At 41.6% G+C, this 17,364-nt stretch overlaps 1 protein-coding gene across 2 annotated transcripts in view; it reads right to left on the reverse strand.

Annotated features, from left to right (window-relative positions):
* epha4b (eph receptor A4b) overlaps positions 1–16,212 on the reverse strand; it is a 79,464-nt gene extending 63,252 nt beyond the window's left edge. For both annotated transcript variants that reach the window (XM_063462900.1, XM_063462899.1), the window contains exons 1-2: positions 16,044–16,212; positions 2,098–2,162 (exon numbers count right to left, since the gene is read on the reverse strand). In XM_063462900.1, coding sequence (XP_063318970.1) covers positions 2,098–2,162; positions 16,044–16,158 — 180 coding nt within the window. In that variant the 5' untranslated portion in view covers positions 16,159–16,212. The remainder of the gene's footprint in view (positions 1–2,097; positions 2,163–16,043) is intronic.
* Positions 16,213–17,364: the final 1,152 nt, after the last annotated feature.

Consider the following 17,364-nt stretch of genomic DNA (forward strand, 5'->3'; position numbering starts at 1 on the left):
CATATGCAGAATCATCATAAACAAACAGCACTTTTGCCAGCACGATTGGCAGCCCTTGTTGGTCTCTATACTGTTTTTTTAATGTTGAATGCCACCAGCTGAAAATTAAATAGCTAGTTTGCAGCTTTACAAATAGAGATACAGTCCGTGACTTGAATTGTGCAGAAATTGCAAGCAGTAACATCTTGTGGCAAGAAATTTTTAGCTTTATTGGATCTTGTAAGAATAAACTTCCAGTAGAAGGCCAAACTGTGCCAGGAGCTGCTGTGAAGACTTAAACAGTGCTGACGTGGTGGTTTCCCTGAGGATAGGTGGCAAGGTAAATGCATTTTTTACTCCAAGGACCATCACAATGAAATAGAAAAGTAAAGATTCAGCAACTGTAAAACTTTGGGCTAAAAGGTTTAAAGTAGTAATTTGGCCCATAGCCTGCCTTAAAAGTTTTTCTCAACCAAACACATTTAGAAAACACAGAAAACCGATTAAAACAAGTAACAAAAAACATAACAATAAAGAGCTGACATGAGTTATGTTTCAAGCTCATTTGCTTAGTGCGTAAGTGGATAAGTACAAAGTGGGATGAAAAGTGATGTGAGGCAGAGGCTTCAAATAAAATTACTTTTATCAATTATAAAAGTTTGCCACAATTAAACTGTTGAGTTTCAGGTGATTTATAGTGGTTACACTTTGCAAGTCTCTCGTTTTTTAATTTTTGAGGAGTCCTTTGTGACACCTTCAGTTGCACTCCCTTTTATTTGCTCTGTACCTGATTACCCTCAAAAGTCAATAAAGAATAGATTTTTTATTTTTGTGGCAACATCATAGCTCACTGTAGAAACTTGTATATTTTCTTAAATTACCAGATGAAAAAGAGCGATCCAGGTGGGAGATAACGTCGGCTCCGTGTATCAAACGACCGCATGAGAGGGGCAATGAAAGCAAAAGATTTTACAAACTAATTTCCGTGATCTGATTAAAGAAGCTGATAAAAAGTAAAGACTCTAAACACTTTTATTTTTGCAAAGTCTCGGGTGGATAAAAGGAGGCTATATTTATTTCACAGAGGTATTGTGTGGAGACCAGCGTCTCCCCATCTGACAGTCCATGAAAAAAAGATATTCAGGATGGGGTACGCTTCATTTTCCAGCCAACACGTTTCTTTGAGGGTAAACTAACAACACGTGTTCACCCCAACCTGAACTACATATTCAATAAAAGTAACTTAAATTAGATTGACCTGCTTAGTTTAGCCACAGATGGAACACATTCTGCTTTTTCTGCAGGGACCGCAGAAAAAATAAAAACATCCACAAACATCTACAATATGACCGCACAATAAGAGCATTTCAATTAAGCGAACTCGATACCCTTGATTGCCTGAGAAAACAACTTTGCCTGGCTCTGCACACATCAGCTGCCTCTCCACTTCACACAACCATGAAACCGCGTGTGGCATCCTGCAATTTAACACACTGATGCTGAATAGTGGAGAGGGAAGACGAGCGAGAGAGAAGTGTGACTCAAGAGGAAATAGAATTAATTCAGTGCCATTCAACAGCCCCTGCACTACAGTGACATACAGAATCCGCTCTATTGAATGCACTTCTTCATTCTTCCTCTATATGCTCTTCCTCTTCTCACTGCTCTGATTCATGATAGCTGCACTCCAAACTCCCGTGGTCCCCCATGACCAAGAAAGTCTAGTTATGCAACACACCCACCCTGTAGGCACTTGTACACAATGCAGAAACACTAGGATGCATATGCCATCTCCTCTTATGTAGGAATATTTACTCCCCCCATCGTGTCCCTTCACTCCATCCCAAAAATCGCAGCCTGTAATAAATGCAGGCTCCAGCACCACAGCGTTTTCAGCGTAGCAGAAATAATTTGTAAATTCCCACTGAAAACTCCCGATTTAGCAAGGACTGCTTATGAACCCAGTGCTCTCTAAAACACACACTCCAGTCCTCCTGCTAGCTTTGAGTCCTTGCCTCTTCCCCTGAAATAATGCAAGCCAACATAACATGCCATCAGATCTTATTTTGTGCCAGATCATATATATATGTGTGTGTGTTGCACACTGCAGGTACTCACCCCCTCATTAGGATAAGCCTCCCAGCCCAGGTCGGCCAAAGCTGACATTGAGTCCAGCAAAGTAACTGTGACAACACAAGGAAGATAAAAAAAAAGAGAAACATGTTAACAGACACATACAGGACATTTTTGTGGCATTTGTTGATCCCTGCCTCCTTAAAGAACGACTGATGTTTTCCAGACATGGTGCGGCATGTTTCTCTCTTGAATGTATAACATAACATTATGTCGCATTGTAAGTTTTCCACAAAGACACTTTCAAAATGTGTTCCACAAGGGCATCTTTTGTTGTGTTGGAGTACACCAGCAATGGAATCAGAAGCACTGGTGAACCTATAATTTTAACTCCAAGATTACTGTGGTTGCACTGCAGCTGTTCCAGTTCAAGGGGACACAAAGTCATTCAATGAAGCTGTAAGAAAGACTGTATTTACAGTTGAAATTGGCTTCAGACAATATAGTGAGTACTCAGACGAAAATGCTGGTTACATGTTATATATATATTTCTTAAGGCTCACTTTTAAAGTTCAGTCGGTGGCTAGAAGGAGATTATTGTGCTGTTAAGTGCAGGAATAGTACAATAATAACCTGCTTGCCTTTTGATGCTTTATTTTAAGTACATTAGTTGTTATTTGAAGACGTGTGCATATATGGTTTCCTCTGAATTCAACGTGCTGTTTCCAGTGTGTGGTCTCTGCATAACAAGAGGAAGTAGAGGAGGGATGCAGGAAGGTGAGAGTGAAAAGTGAGAAGACGCTGTGGCAGGCTGACCTATGGGAGGCACAATGAAAACCTGTTTAGATTGCACAGCACGGTTCTGCACCTGTGTGTGTGTGTGTGTTTATCACTTGTTAGTAGAGCCTGAGCGATATAATATTTTTAAGGCTCATACTGATATTTAATTATTTCAAAGTCTGATACATTTTTATCATATTTTTGTTTCTTCTAGACACGTTCCTGCAGATTTCCCTGACATTTGTAATGTGCAGCTGTTTAGGAGTTCCTATTAAGAAAATATGCCACAACAATTCACGGATTGCTCTTTTATGCAGTGCCAAACTCTTCCAGACTTGCAGAGAAGCTGCAGCATGCCCTCTTGCAGGCAAAGTATGCAACAGCAACGCTCTTAACATGGTTGAAGGGTGTCTCTTCTTTATGTTTCTAATTTTCATTTATCAGTTGTTATAAATGCTGATACTGGCTGATACCAATGTATCGCCAAATTGCTAATACCACAGATATATGTTCGTGGTACTTGCTAGTGCATTTATAGATGTGTGGCACTGTTCATTCTTGGCTCACTCAGGTCCTAATCAAGCCTTCAACACTGCTGACCATCAATATTTAATCAGTATCCATCTGCAGAGACTTCTGCTTTGCTCTTTCTTCTCTCTCTCTCATATTGTGTGTGCTTCACAGGTTATCCTTCCTCTGTGAAAAGGTTTGAATGTATGCTTTCAATCCACAGATCCAAGATCAGCTGTGTGAGTTGCTGATGTGACACAATTTAAACAAGCAGCATCCCTTTTAAGCAGCGCACTTTCATATTCACTCCAATTTTTATAAGGTAGGAGCAGTGACCTGGAAAAACTATTTACCGCTACTGTAAAGTTTGCTCTCCTGAATGCAAATGAGGCTAATCGCTCAATTGAAAAGGGCTGAACGTGTCTGTTTACAAGGCCCTCTGTGTATCCATACTGCTAGTAGGTATAACAAAGGGACTGTAAAATTGGTCCAGCCTCCTCTTTTCCTTCTCTTCTCTTCTTCTTGCGCTCATGCTGCTCATCAGCTCTAACTGAAACCCAGCCGTTCCCCTCCGCTCAGCACACTGTGTGACAGCAGGGAGGCGTGTCATGCTGTAATAATGCGTGTATATATATGTGCACTGTGCGCGTGTCATAGCACACATATCTGCGTGTGTCTGCTTGCACTTGCACAAAGCGGTATGCGAGTGAGAAAACAGCCACAAAGAAAGCAGCGCGCATGGTATAATGAAGCAGAGAGAGGCGCTGCACAGCGGAGCCGGGGTGAGAGAGAGATAGATTAAATGAGAGGGATGAGACAGAAACAGTGGTGGAGAGGTGCTGCGCAGCGAAAGGTCAGACGGAGCCTCCAGCCCATGGTGTATTTAGAGGAACTAAAGACCATTTAGACTGCTTTGCTCAGTTCATGGGCTTTGGAGTGGCACAGAGAAATGGGACATAATAGTATAATAATATATGATTTCAGAATCCAACAAAGAGGCACACATCCACGCACACACACACACGGGCGCACACGTTATTTTCCCCCACACTCTCATATCTCTGCGCGAAGATAAAAGCGTCCTATCAACAAGGAATTTAGCAAAATTGCCTGTTTCAAATACAGGCAATTATGAATTATGTGATATTCTCTGTGATTCACTTCTTTTAGTACCGTTTCATGTATTTCACAGAGAGTATAACTGAGTTGCTTTGACAGTTATAAAGGGTCAATTCACCCAAATTACAAAAAAGACCATTCATCTCCACAACACAGTGCAGATGATTGGAAGATTAAAACTTTAAATTAACTCAGCTGAAATTCTGAATCACCGTGTCTGTCTATAAATAAGTTACTTTGTCTGGATAAAATACAGGTCACTTCGTATTAATTTTCTTTCACAACTGCTTTCGACCAAAGGAACTGTCTGAATAAAAAACGTTGATAATATTTTGTGGAATATATACCTGAAATTTGTGGAATTTGACAGCCAAACTCTCCTGTAAAAGCCCCCTAGTCTAAAACTTGATTCTGCCACAGACAAGTTAAAGTTCATGTCATTATCCAAATTTTGAGTTTTTTTCTTAAAAGTTAGCATTATTAAGTCAAGATTTTGAGATATGTAGTTTGAAATTGTGAGATAATGACCATTGAATAATAGTTTTAAAGGTTGAAGCAAACTTCCATAACCTGGTGACCTTGAAAAAGACAGCAGGTTTAAGACACTTTTATTATTCTAGTGTATGGAATTAGCCTAGCCTATCAAACAGCTAACGGCTAAAACTGACCAGTTAACGTCTTAGGGGCCAGATTTATATAAGCACAATATCCAAACAGTGCTCATAGTGTTGGTTCATTTTACAGGCAACTTACAAAAGTTGCACTATTTTCCAAACACAGTCTGTTTATTTCAAGCACAAAAAATGATATGCCTTTTTTGGTATTAGCAGTTAGCATTAAATTGCAGGTAGCAAACATCATTAAATCCAACTTCATGAAATGTTCTGTGTTTCTAAATATCAGCAGTAACTAACCCTTTTTTATGTCCAATTTAGATTTCGGCTAACGTGAAAAAAAAATATTGTTTGTTTTTTGTAGTTGCTGTTTTTTTTCTCATTATAGCAAAATATGTCTTATTGTTGTCTAGTCAGCTAAAGCATTACTAGGTCAATACATAGACCTACTTTAAAGTCATTTTGCAGCCCACTGGGAAAACACAACCACATAAACCTACAGATCAACACTTTTTCTTTTCTCCCAACACCTCCTGTCAATACCTCTTATCACTTGTAATCATTGACTGGACACATCAATAATGTATTAGGTATAGTTTCCTGGCTGCTGACACAGCCAGCATGCACAGACTATACTGTATGCATGGCTGTGTATCTGTACGTGACGTGTGTCAAAGACAAAGATGCAGAGAAATTATGTAAATACATTCCAGTCTTCCCCAAACAAACACAAAGCCACACCTCAGTCTATCTAAACACTTTCATCATGTCTCATTTTATCTCTTCTTCCCCTTCTCAGGGGAAATTGCCTGAATTGTGTGTGAGTGTGAAATCTAAGCCTGGTCAAGACCTGCCTTGGCCCAGAATAAAAACTCAAAGCTCATCACTCAGTCACTCAGACCAGGTTCATATTTGATCTAATGACTGGTCTCTCTCACACACACACACACATACACACACACAAACATGCACAGGCAATCTCCAGGTCGTGAGCAGCTAAGCATGACAGCTGAACATCTTCCAAGTGTGGAGAGACCATGTGAAAGCAAAGAAACATCTACTAAGAAGGTTTTTCCCAACCTTTCTGGCTAACAATACACCTTCCAGGGGACCCAACAATTTCGCTCACGGACACCCAAACATTACTTTAATTGCCTGAGGCCTTTGTCAGAGGACACAAGTGCACAGATCCGTAGTCGTGCACATGTGACCCGATTACTGTGAGAGTTGTTTTGTTACAGAGAAACAAGCTGTCATATTGATTTTCAACACCAGACTGTGAGGTTTACATTCTGAGAGTGAAAGATGAGGAGGAGGTGGGGGTGGGGGTGGGGGTGGAGGGTGTGAATTTGTGAATTAGAAATTCCTGTACAAAAGCAGTAAAACACTGAAACTGCAACTACTTATAGAACAATGCGGAGAATGTGCAAAACGTTTTTTTTCAGTTTCTTTGTCTCTTCATCTCCTTCTGTGTCTGTCTATTTTTCCTTCACACTCCCGCTTCCTCCCTCTGTGGTGTCTGTCTCTCTCTGTCTTCCTCTCTCTTTCTTATTCGCTGTCTTTTTAGGTCTCTCGACCGCTCGCTCACTGGATGGTATCCACCGCTTCAGCTGGGCTGCAAGAAGCTGTGATCCACCTGCCAAGAATCAAACAGCACTGCCAACAGCCAGACTGGTGCACAAAGAGACCAGGATGCTTACACACACACACCTTAAGACTGTGCCAGTGCCACAAAGAGAGAGACTGCACAATAAGACCACCAAACAGACTCAATCTAGAGGACAATATGTGACTACATAATGAGTTTATAAGATCCTTTTCATCTCAGAACACATCATATTAAACTGAAACGAGTAGGCTTAGTGGATCCCGAAGAGTCCTGCTGACACTACATTAAATATGCTGATATCTCACTGTCTTCTCCTATAAATATAAAACCCAGGCTGTTATGCTTCTGTTTTGTGTTATAATAAAAATGTTAATCACAACTTGCAAATTCAAACATACCTGATAAATTCAATTGCAAATTCAGAAAAAATCGAAAGGGAGATAAATGAGATGCTGCGAAGCTTAAGCAAGCAGCGGCTGCACTTGAATGAAGTTTTTAGAATTTTGCATAAAATCAGTCAGTTCCAATATGATCATCACAGGCTTAAAAACCAAGCAATCAAACAAACAGTATGGTCCTAGCACCAATAGTACACTGACTAATTCCATCTTTTATATATAGTATGCCTTAGATATTTCCCACATGACTGAATGATAGTGTTTTCTCAGGTAGAAAACTTCCATAATCAGTTGTCGTGTAGCTATATTATAAAGGGGTAATAACTGTTACCTTAGCTCAACAAAAATTGTGGAAACAGCTAGCCAAGATTGTAGGACCATTCCTTTGAGTTCAACAAAATGTCAATAGGCTTTAAGAATGCAGGACAAATTTCACAACACATAAAACAGCCCAAAAAAAAAGAGCATGCACACAAAACACACACACACCTTTATCCACGCTCCACTCCACTGAGAGTGCAGTTCAACGAGTAAGAGCGTTGTCAGGGCAACAAATGAGCTGATGGAGAGCAGGATGAAGGAGTGGGAAGACTTGAGCCCTGAACTTTAGGAATACACTGGCGTCACACCAAGACTGCTACCCTTGCTGTCTTTTCATCAGCCCTCTCTCTAGTCATTCACAAACCACTAGAGGTTCTCAATCAGCCCTGTGCTTTTCTCTCTCCATCTGCTCTCTCATCCTTGTGCTCATGCCATTTTATTAAAACTGAGTGATACAGTATGTCCTTTGTATCCTTATCTCCAGTGACTTCCCGGCATTTTGTTATACACAACATCCCTTTCCCCTGTTTTTATGTTTCCATTGAATGCCACACGGAGGCAACGGTGAATAGAGTCAAGTATTTATAGCTTTATTTGTAATGAGCACCCTGGATGCAGAGCATGTTAAGATAAAAGTTGCAGCTGTGAAGGCAGCACTCTGTTGTGGTGGATGCCGTTCAAAATATCTCTATTATATAATCAGCAATGACAAGACATTAAGTCACTCGACGTTCACTATAAATTTTTAATGGATTACCTCATAGCTTCGATGGTCTGTTTTAACCTTATGAGCTAAAAGCAGTTTTCCTTTTATAACTCAGACACATGAACATCATTATGTCACATATGGAAAAGTTTTTACTACATTTCAGGCAATATTATGTGCCCTTTATGGATGTAGCGTTTAATTATTTCTTTTATGAAAGAATCCTAAGAAGAAGAATGTTATATTTTCTTTATATGTGATAACTGTCTGCAAACCGAATGGATCTATGAATAATTCAGCTGATTTGATTTAAATTCTAATCCCGATCCTTCATTAAGTCAGTTCTGTTTCTTGCTGCTTTCCCACTATGCATCTGTTCAAATAACTTATGTTGGTTTACTACACTTCAACAGGCGCAAAATTAAGTCAGCTTTAATCAAAGCCATCTCGTCAAAAGCGCTCATTCGCTCTGTCTTTATCGTGAAGCTGCAACAATTTCTCTATTAAAGTGATTCAGCAAAATCAAACAAAGAGGCTTGGTGCATTCAAATCAAGCCATCTGCAGAAAAACAAACCTGACAAAGGACAGAAAACCTACATCATTTGTAGGGAGAACTTTTCATAACACAGAATCACCTTTTGCCAAGTAAAAATGTATTCAGTTAAATGTAATTTTATTTATATAGCTTCAATTCACAACAACAGTTGCCTCAAGGTGCTTTATATTGCAAAGTAAAGACTCTACAATATTAGACAGAAAATCCAACAATCACATGACCCTCCGATCAGCAAGCACTTGGCGACAGTAAGAAGGCAAAACTCTCTTTTAACACTAAGAAACGTCCAGCAGAACCAGGCTCAGGAAGGGGCAACCATCTGCCACGACCTGCTGGGAGTAATGGGAGGGAGAAAAGAGCAGAGAGACGGGACAAAAAGCAAACTATGGGAGGAAGAGCCAAATTTTACTAACTGTTAATTATAAATATAGTAGTAGTGTATAAATACACAAGGAATGAAAAGAAAAGAGTGAAGAAGAAACACTTAGTGCATCATGGGAAGCCCCTAGCAGCCTAAGCCTATTGCAACATAACCAAAGGAGGGTTCAGGGTCACCCGATTTAGCACTAACTATACGCTTTATGAAAAGGAAAGTTGTAAGCCTAATCTTAAAAGTAGAGAAGGTGTCTGTCTCCTGAATCCAAACTAGGAGCTGGTTCCACACGACGGGCCTGAAACCTGAAGGCTCTGCTCCTGTTCTACTTTTGAAAAATTCTGGGAAACATAAGTGAGCCAGCAGGTTGAGATGGCAGCCATGAGATACATTTTATGAGGTCAGGAATAAGGTCAAACAATGTTTTAGAAAACCTAATTCAATGCAATGACTTTTGTGAAGTTTTTTTTATTTATTTTTAAAAAGGGGAGATTTGAATGGGAAAAAAGCTCCAGCAACCTAAAAGGCATATCGTGCAAAATCCCCCCAAAATATTAAAATATTCAAGTATGTGATAAACTTCGGCTCGTTCAGCTTGCACTTTTGGAATTACATTGTAGCAGAGGGCAGATTAGCCTACTCTGCTATTTCACAAACTGGAAACAGTAGCAGGACAGAAACAATGATATTCTGACAGACTATGACAGGAGCACTGCCCTAGTTTGTCGCTTGAAGAGGCTCTGGAGTGTGAGCGTGAGGGAGTACGTGTGTGCGTGCGGGCACGGCTTCGTCTGTGCATGCTCGTCGAATGCTTACGGGGTTGAAGTGTGACACCGAGTCAGATCCAGACACTTGTTTTCTTTAATAAGCTTCTTCCACCAGTATGCCAACAACTCATCAAGGGCAAGGAACGGCAAACACACAGACACACACACAGTGATGTGCACACACAAACAAACGTAAACCAAAGACCCTGAAAATTCAGAAATAACCTGCAGTAGAAACAACCACAGAAACATGCTGTATGCCTCCACATGTGTCTCACACACACTGACACTGTGGCGCTGATTTAAAAATGCTTTTTTTTCTTCTGTTTTGTTGTTGATAAAATACAACATCTGCAAACACTTACATGCTTATTTCTCTCCTTTTTTTTGCTTTTCTGCTTCTTGTTGATCGTTTTTGTGTGTGTGTGTGTGTGTGTGTGTGTGTGTGTGTGTGTGTGTGTGTGTGCGTGTGCCCTGTTAGTTCTTAAAGACATTCCTGTTGATCAGACAAGAGCACAAACACACACATTCACACACACAGAGACAGGCAGCTGTCACACAGTGGTTGGTCACAGGAGGGCAAATTGGCCCAGAATCTCTGGGGTGATCCTCAGCAGTCGAGACAGAGGAAATCACATGTCAGATTAAAGTGTGCTTACCCAGGTTTTCTACTGATGTTGCACCCGGCCAACTATCAACACATGCACACACATCACTGTTTGTCTTTACCACACGCACAGTAGATGCCTAGCAGATTGCGTATCTGTTACAGCACCTTCATGTGACAAACAGAAAAATCAGATGGAGCTAAAAAACGACTGAAGTTAAAATGCTTCAGCAAATGTCGTTTGACGTTTAAAACAGGGAAAGACACTGTAACTACATTTGATCAATTTCAAATTCAAGGGTAGCTGTCAGTATTTTCTGGAAGCATTCCAGGTGTTTTGCTCTCAGCCGCTCCTCTGCACAAAAAAGAAAAAAAAGGAAAAAAGTCTGAAGCACTGGCCAGTAAAGATGTTACATCAACGACTGAACCAAATGCTAAGATGTTTGCTTGCAAAGCTGGTTAATGTAGCCTTTCACAGCCGCAGCAACAACCACAAAAAAGACAGAATATGAGAGAGAGAAAGGAGTAAGGAGACACGGAAACAACCTAATTCAATTTAGCCAAAAATAAATAAATAAATAAATAAACAAAAACAAACATATCCGGGACGAAGGACGCCAGGGGTGCGCTGTGTGTGTGAGTGAGGAAGGACAGTTAGAGGGAAAAGAAGGAGAGCTTGAGGGTGGTGGGTAGATCAGTAATTTGACCAGCAGTTAAGGGCTTGTTCATATCAGAGAGGGGGAAGGGGTCAGCAGATGTGGTGGCAGAAAATGGGGGAGGGGCCACATAGCCAAACTTCACTACAGCCATCACACATCGCAAGCCGAGGAAGGTTTCCTTTGACATTAATGAACTCGACATCCGAAGGGAATCATTCAAGCCTAAAAACTGTTCATGTTCAAGCCTCAGCTGGTTGAGACTTGCACATATTCATCCCCGTGGTGGGAACTGAGATAAAAATAAACTCCTGTCTCACAACACTTCTGAATATAAAATACAAAAACAGCCCATATCGTTTCCAAAAGTGAAAATAAACATATGGATACACAGGAAATATGCATATGGCATTCATAATTTAGATCCTTATCTTGTCTTTTTTTTTTTTTTTAAGAGCTGCTTGAAAGATCTATATCTTGTTTCTCATACATGAATTAACCCTAGTGCTAAAAGAAGGTATGGCTGTTTTTGGGGGAGTGATATTGTTCTGAATTGTAACATGAATGGAAACTTAATGAATACTTAATATTGTTTTTCTATCTTTAAAGGAATAGATTGAAGAACATCTGCCACATTCACATCTGTACAACACACATAAATCCCAGTAAATAAAAATGATGGTGGACTACATGTTGGCAGTGACCTAACTAAGAGACCGAGACCATCAGCGACACTACTGTACCATGCAGCCATTTTTAGACTTTACACACAGACAAAATAAACAAAATAAATACAGACAGACATAATGCATTAATTTGGGGAGTTTAGGGGGTCAGACCGGAGTGGAGTTAAGCTAAGCTGGCTAGCTTCTGGCTTGAGCTTCATGTCTGGCACAGAGACATGACACTGATTTCAGTCTTCTCGTCAGACTCTCATCAAAAAGGCAAATAAGAATGCTTAACCCCTCCACCTTTGAAACACCACGATAATATTTAAAAAAAAACTACTAGGTTAAGTGTAATACAAACCCTCTTAGCCACCGATGACTAAGTATATGACTAAGTATAACACAACACAAAGGCTCTTGTGGGTGCTGTTATGGATGCTCTGCTCAGTAGAGCTCAGAAATATGGTTGAGCTCTTCAGCTGTTTTTTTTAACTGCATTCCCTCGTCTGTCTTTCTTCTTGTTCTCCTTATGCATTTTGCTTTGTCTCACACTTTTTTAAAATCCCAGTCTCTCAGCCTTTCTCTCACGTACACACTTAAACACACACAGTTAAACACACACAGCCTCACACACAATGAGTCCATGAGGTGAAGCGCGCACAGCAGAATCATTCTCTGTCACTGAGTTGTATTTATAACCCCATCTATCAGCCAGCCCCCGGAATATGTGCCACTATTCTCTGGACCGAGACCACCAAACTGCCCCCCAGCCATGCATTAAGATAGGATAAGTGTGGGAGAGTGTGTGCACGCGTGTGTGTGCATAAGTGCGCACACATCCATTCGTGCTCGCGTGTGAGCCTTTGTTAAGCAGTTGTAGGAGCTCCACCTGATTACAGAAAGCGTACGGGAGCTCCCACCTTACCGTTACACTGGAGGTCAGAGAAATAGAGAAGGAAGAGGAGAAGAAAACAAAAGATAAAAACAATCAGGGACAAAGAGATGGAGGCCACGAGGGAGGCTGATAGAAAAGAGAGAAGGGCAGATATAAAAGACCGGGATTAGAGCGAGCTCGGAGTGGAGGCAGAAAAGAAAAACAGGAGGGTGCTCGCACTTGCTGCTTTCCTCTGCTGCTCTCTGATGAGAAAGGAGATCTATATCCTCTTCTGTCCAAGGTCATGGCTGTTACATGGGAGCAGAGCAATCTCATGGACTCACACATGCACACACACACGCGCGCGGCCGCACATCGTGAGGTATGGTTCTGCCGATAACTACAAGCAGCCATTATAGATTAAAGCAATTAAACCAGATGAGACCTTTGACCCAACATTATACCACAGTCAGGATCTTGTGTGAATCATAATGTGGATGTGTGTGTGTGTCGAAGCAGAGGGCATGCTTTACATATGCTTGCCTCTGCACTAACTGCTCACCCCCGTGTTAACCTTAAGAAGCAATACAGCAATCTCCCGCAGCACCCTAAGGTCAATTCAATTTTTAAAAAAAGATTCAAGTGCGTTCCCATGAGCAATTACAGATTACAGTAAACCTCAAGACTAAAAAAAAACCCCTCGGTTAATTCATCTGTACGTCCACTTGCACAGGGATTTACGCTTTAATATGAAATTAAATCAACATCCAGAGTTGGAATGGAAAGAAGCACGGGGTTCCTTATTTTCTAGGAATGAGGAGGTAAATTTAGAGGCAGAGAGGAAAGACACAAAAATAGAAAGGTGTGATAGTCTGCTCCTTTCCCCAGCACGATTCGGCACAAGAAGGATGAGAGAGAGAAAAAAAATCGCAGGGAGAACTAGGTGCAAAGCAACAGAGAAAAGAAACAAGACATGTTGTACCTCTGCATAAGAGAGGATACAGACTGAGAGCAAAGAAGGGTGGGAGATGGTACGGCAACCAAGGGGGGAAACCTGTGAGCATCCACCCTGCTGTTACATCAGTATGCCCTCGGGGTCCAGACAGAGGGAATGGAGGGCTCCCTCTGCTGGTGCGCAATAACTCACAAAGTCCTTTGCCTCCGTTCACCGGTGATAACAAAGACCTTCAGACCAGTTTTCTCACTCTTTATCTCACAATTTATGAATGAACCCATTTCTGCAGAGTCTTATGGGCCCCATGGAGATGCAATTACAGCAACAATTTCAAGCGGTTCTTTCAATTTTACCAAAGCCCTCTGTTACGACAACCGAGTTTCTTGTAAATGCCAACCAATTTTGGAGCGGATCAATAGCTCTGGTGGTAAACTAAGCCTTGTGACAGCTTAACACTATTTTTCCTGCTAACGCTATCATCTCTATCAAAGGGATTGTGTTCTTAATTGAGCCCTGAGAGCTGTATCTCTCCTTTTATGACAGCCTCGCTTCTAGTACGAGACAGACTCAGAGGGAAGATTTCCTGGAATAACACGACTACCGAGAGGCGTGGGTGGAGAGTATGCACACTTATAGGCAAACACAGGGTACACACACGCACGCACGCACACACACATAGACACACACACTGGCACAAAGAAGCACAATCCCTTAGCTAAGCACGTGCGGTCACAGCAGGAAAACTGGCAGGCCAAAAGGTAAAAGCGAGCCACAGAGTAGCTGACAAAAGTGGCTTCGTTGGATTACTGTCCCACTGGTGAACGTATACACACACACAGACCAGACACCACACACACAGATACCGGCACATGGAGCAGTGGGCTTAAAGGTGCCAATTAGGCCAATAGTCTGAAACAGCAGGAACTGGCTGGAGGATGACTAACTTGTAGCACATTATTTAAAAAGTGCATTTATAAGTAATGAAAACCCTCTGACCCATCAGTCACCCCACATGAACATGATCCACATGTGCCTGCAAACATTCACAGCGGCTCACATGCTTCTGTGTTTATTTATTGAAATCAACAGGAGTTTCCTTTCGCTTCCAGATGGTTTCATCATTCGTGCTCTTTCCACTGAATATTTCAGCAGTGTGTTAGTGTCTCCCTCACATGCATTGTCTCCTGCAGTTAAAAAACCCTCCTGCTCCTCCACTCCATCTCTACTCTCCCTCTCGTCCGCTGCCTTTCTGTCCTTCAGAGCCTTTGTTCTGCGTGAACTCCTCCGGGCTGTGACATACATTTAGCAGCAATGTATGTACACGCAGCTTATACTGTTAAGTCAGCCAGAGATAGGAGATCCCATTTAACCTCAGTGGGGCCTGTCATTGTATGAGTGTCCCAGAGCTCACTGTTTAATCTATGTAAGCCTGGAGTTGAGGTCTCTCCGTATCTGTGTATGTGTGTGATAGTGATTGAGAAAATACAGAGAAAAATAATATCAATGAAAGGCAAATCATAGTGACAGAAAAGCTTTGTTGAGCTTCAAAACAAGACTCAGTGGAGCTTTTGGGGGAACACTGAACAAAAATGATTCACAGGATGACAAGTCACAGCTGTATCATCTCCAGCCAGACTGTCTGACAGCCAACAAGCAAAACAACACCACAGACTTCCAATTTAATCCAAATAACCTGCTTCATAAACTAATAATTGTTTTGTTTTTTGTTTTTCTGGCTATGACTTTAGCACATTGATCTTCTGTTTTCTCCATTTAGTGCAAGTTCAACTTCCCTTTAAACAAGCCAGCCCCCATGTTTCAACCCAGCAAGCAGTCAGGAGTAGTTAGTAAGTAAATACATTGGCTAATTTCAGGCTGAGCATCGATGTTAATACAATAACCGAGAGAGGCTCAGCAGCAGCGTGTGACAAATTTAATGTAATTGCTGCTCCTCATTTGCAGACTGAGGCAGTGGCAACAGTCCACGGCAGAGAAGAAAACATTTATCAGTCTGTAATAATAATGAAGATATCTATAATTAAGAGGAATTTTGACAGAGATGCCAATGCTGCTTTGGCATAATCATTATAAGTTAGTATTCTTTGACGCAGGGAAAAATAGTCCACTGATTAATAAAATGTCAGAAAGTGACAAGTCGACCTCAGCATTCTCTGGATGATACACGGCAGGTTTGCCTGCGCGTATATGTCATAAAAATTTCATGTCAGCATGCTCGGAAAAGAAAAAAACGTGACGAACACTATTTTTGTCTCTCTTACTCCCTCTCTCCGCTTTCCTTTATGCATGATTTATAAGCAGCACTTAACGGGAGTCTCCGCCGCTGCGCTCCGCTCCTTCTCCGGCGAGTGGAGCGCCGCGGGATGGGGCTCTCCATCCAACAACTCAGCGCACGACCAAGTCATCTAAACTCACTCGACTTTAAAGCTCCACGAAACACGTCGGGGGCAAAAACCCACCTTCATTCTCCGGGTAATTCCGTAATGCTCGGCATGGCGGAAAAGCGTGGAAAAGAAGCAGAGAGGACAGGAGGGAAAGGGACGGATAGATCCACAGTACGCGTGGTGATGCCATTTTTCAGGCTGCGCTGCGCCCTCGCTGCATCCCTGTTCGCCGTGTCGAGTCGGTGAGCGCAGCCTCGCAATTGAGGCAGGGAGAGAGAGCAGAGGGGAGGACGGGAGAGCAGAGAGAGAGAGGAGGAGACGCTGGGAAGGAGGGTCCACAGTCAGCCAAGTTCTGTCAATCAGCCGCCTGGCTTTTTGGGTGATGTAAAAGGCCCGTGGAGACTCTGTATTACACTGCAAAAAATCAACATATGATAATGTGATTTGGCTTCATGTTGACTTTTATGAAAAAACATTACAAGCGGCCGAGTGACAGAGTAAAATTTCAAAGCTAACTGAGCGCAGTAGCCTTCATAGTTGCGCTTGAAGAATAATTATTGGCTGAAATGTCACAGCAAAACCAAACGTCATTCATTTCTGTAAATCCAACTTCGTAGATCTTGAACATTTCAAAGATTATGTATTTATAGCAAAGACACTTTTATCTAGCTCACTGTTTAGCTCATTTATATTAATAGCAATGTATAATTTGACATTTGTCACCGGTTATGTTGATAATGAGAACTGTAAGCACTGAAAAATAGAAGCAAATTGGCAAACCCCAAAGAGGCCTCGTTTAAGGGGTGAATTATGCCTATTAAAAATGATGCCAGATTATCCAGGTGAGTTAGTCATTCTCTTATGGAAAATGCCAGAACAATAGTCCTTGGCAGAGCAAACTATTACAAAGCCAGTCATCTCATTACTGTTTGGGTAACACTGTAGGAAATGCTGTCAGCTATTTTGTTAAGAGTCGTGGTCTCACAGTGATTACCGTACAGGTATCAGCTCGGCCTCTTTCTCTCCATGTGTCTTTGCCCAGTTCCTGGTATTGTTGCTTTGGAAGCAACCAGCAGTAGACAGCATTGGCATGCACAACAGATCTCCTTATGGAGATTTATTCAGCCCATATTACATGTATGTGTGGGCTGGGTATATGTGTTGGTAAGTCTTGAGCAAGCTGTCCTTAAACATGAATAAATAATGTGTTTGGCCTGTCATATGAAACCTGAGGAAGAGCTGAGAGTGTGCAAGGTCGACCTTTCTATCTTCCACTTTTTAGCACGTCCCACTGTCAGAGCTGGTGGGACGTGCCCCTGAGGTAAAAAAAAAATGGCAATTTTTCTGTGACACTTCACCTCCTGAGAGTGTCCATTTATGTTTGTATTCATATACA

The sequence above is a fragment of the Pelmatolapia mariae genome, linkage group LG18, assembly GCF_036321145.2.
Source record: "Pelmatolapia mariae isolate MD_Pm_ZW linkage group LG18, Pm_UMD_F_2, whole genome shotgun sequence".
Classification (NCBI taxonomy): domain Eukaryota; kingdom Metazoa; phylum Chordata; class Actinopteri; order Cichliformes; family Cichlidae; genus Pelmatolapia; species Pelmatolapia mariae.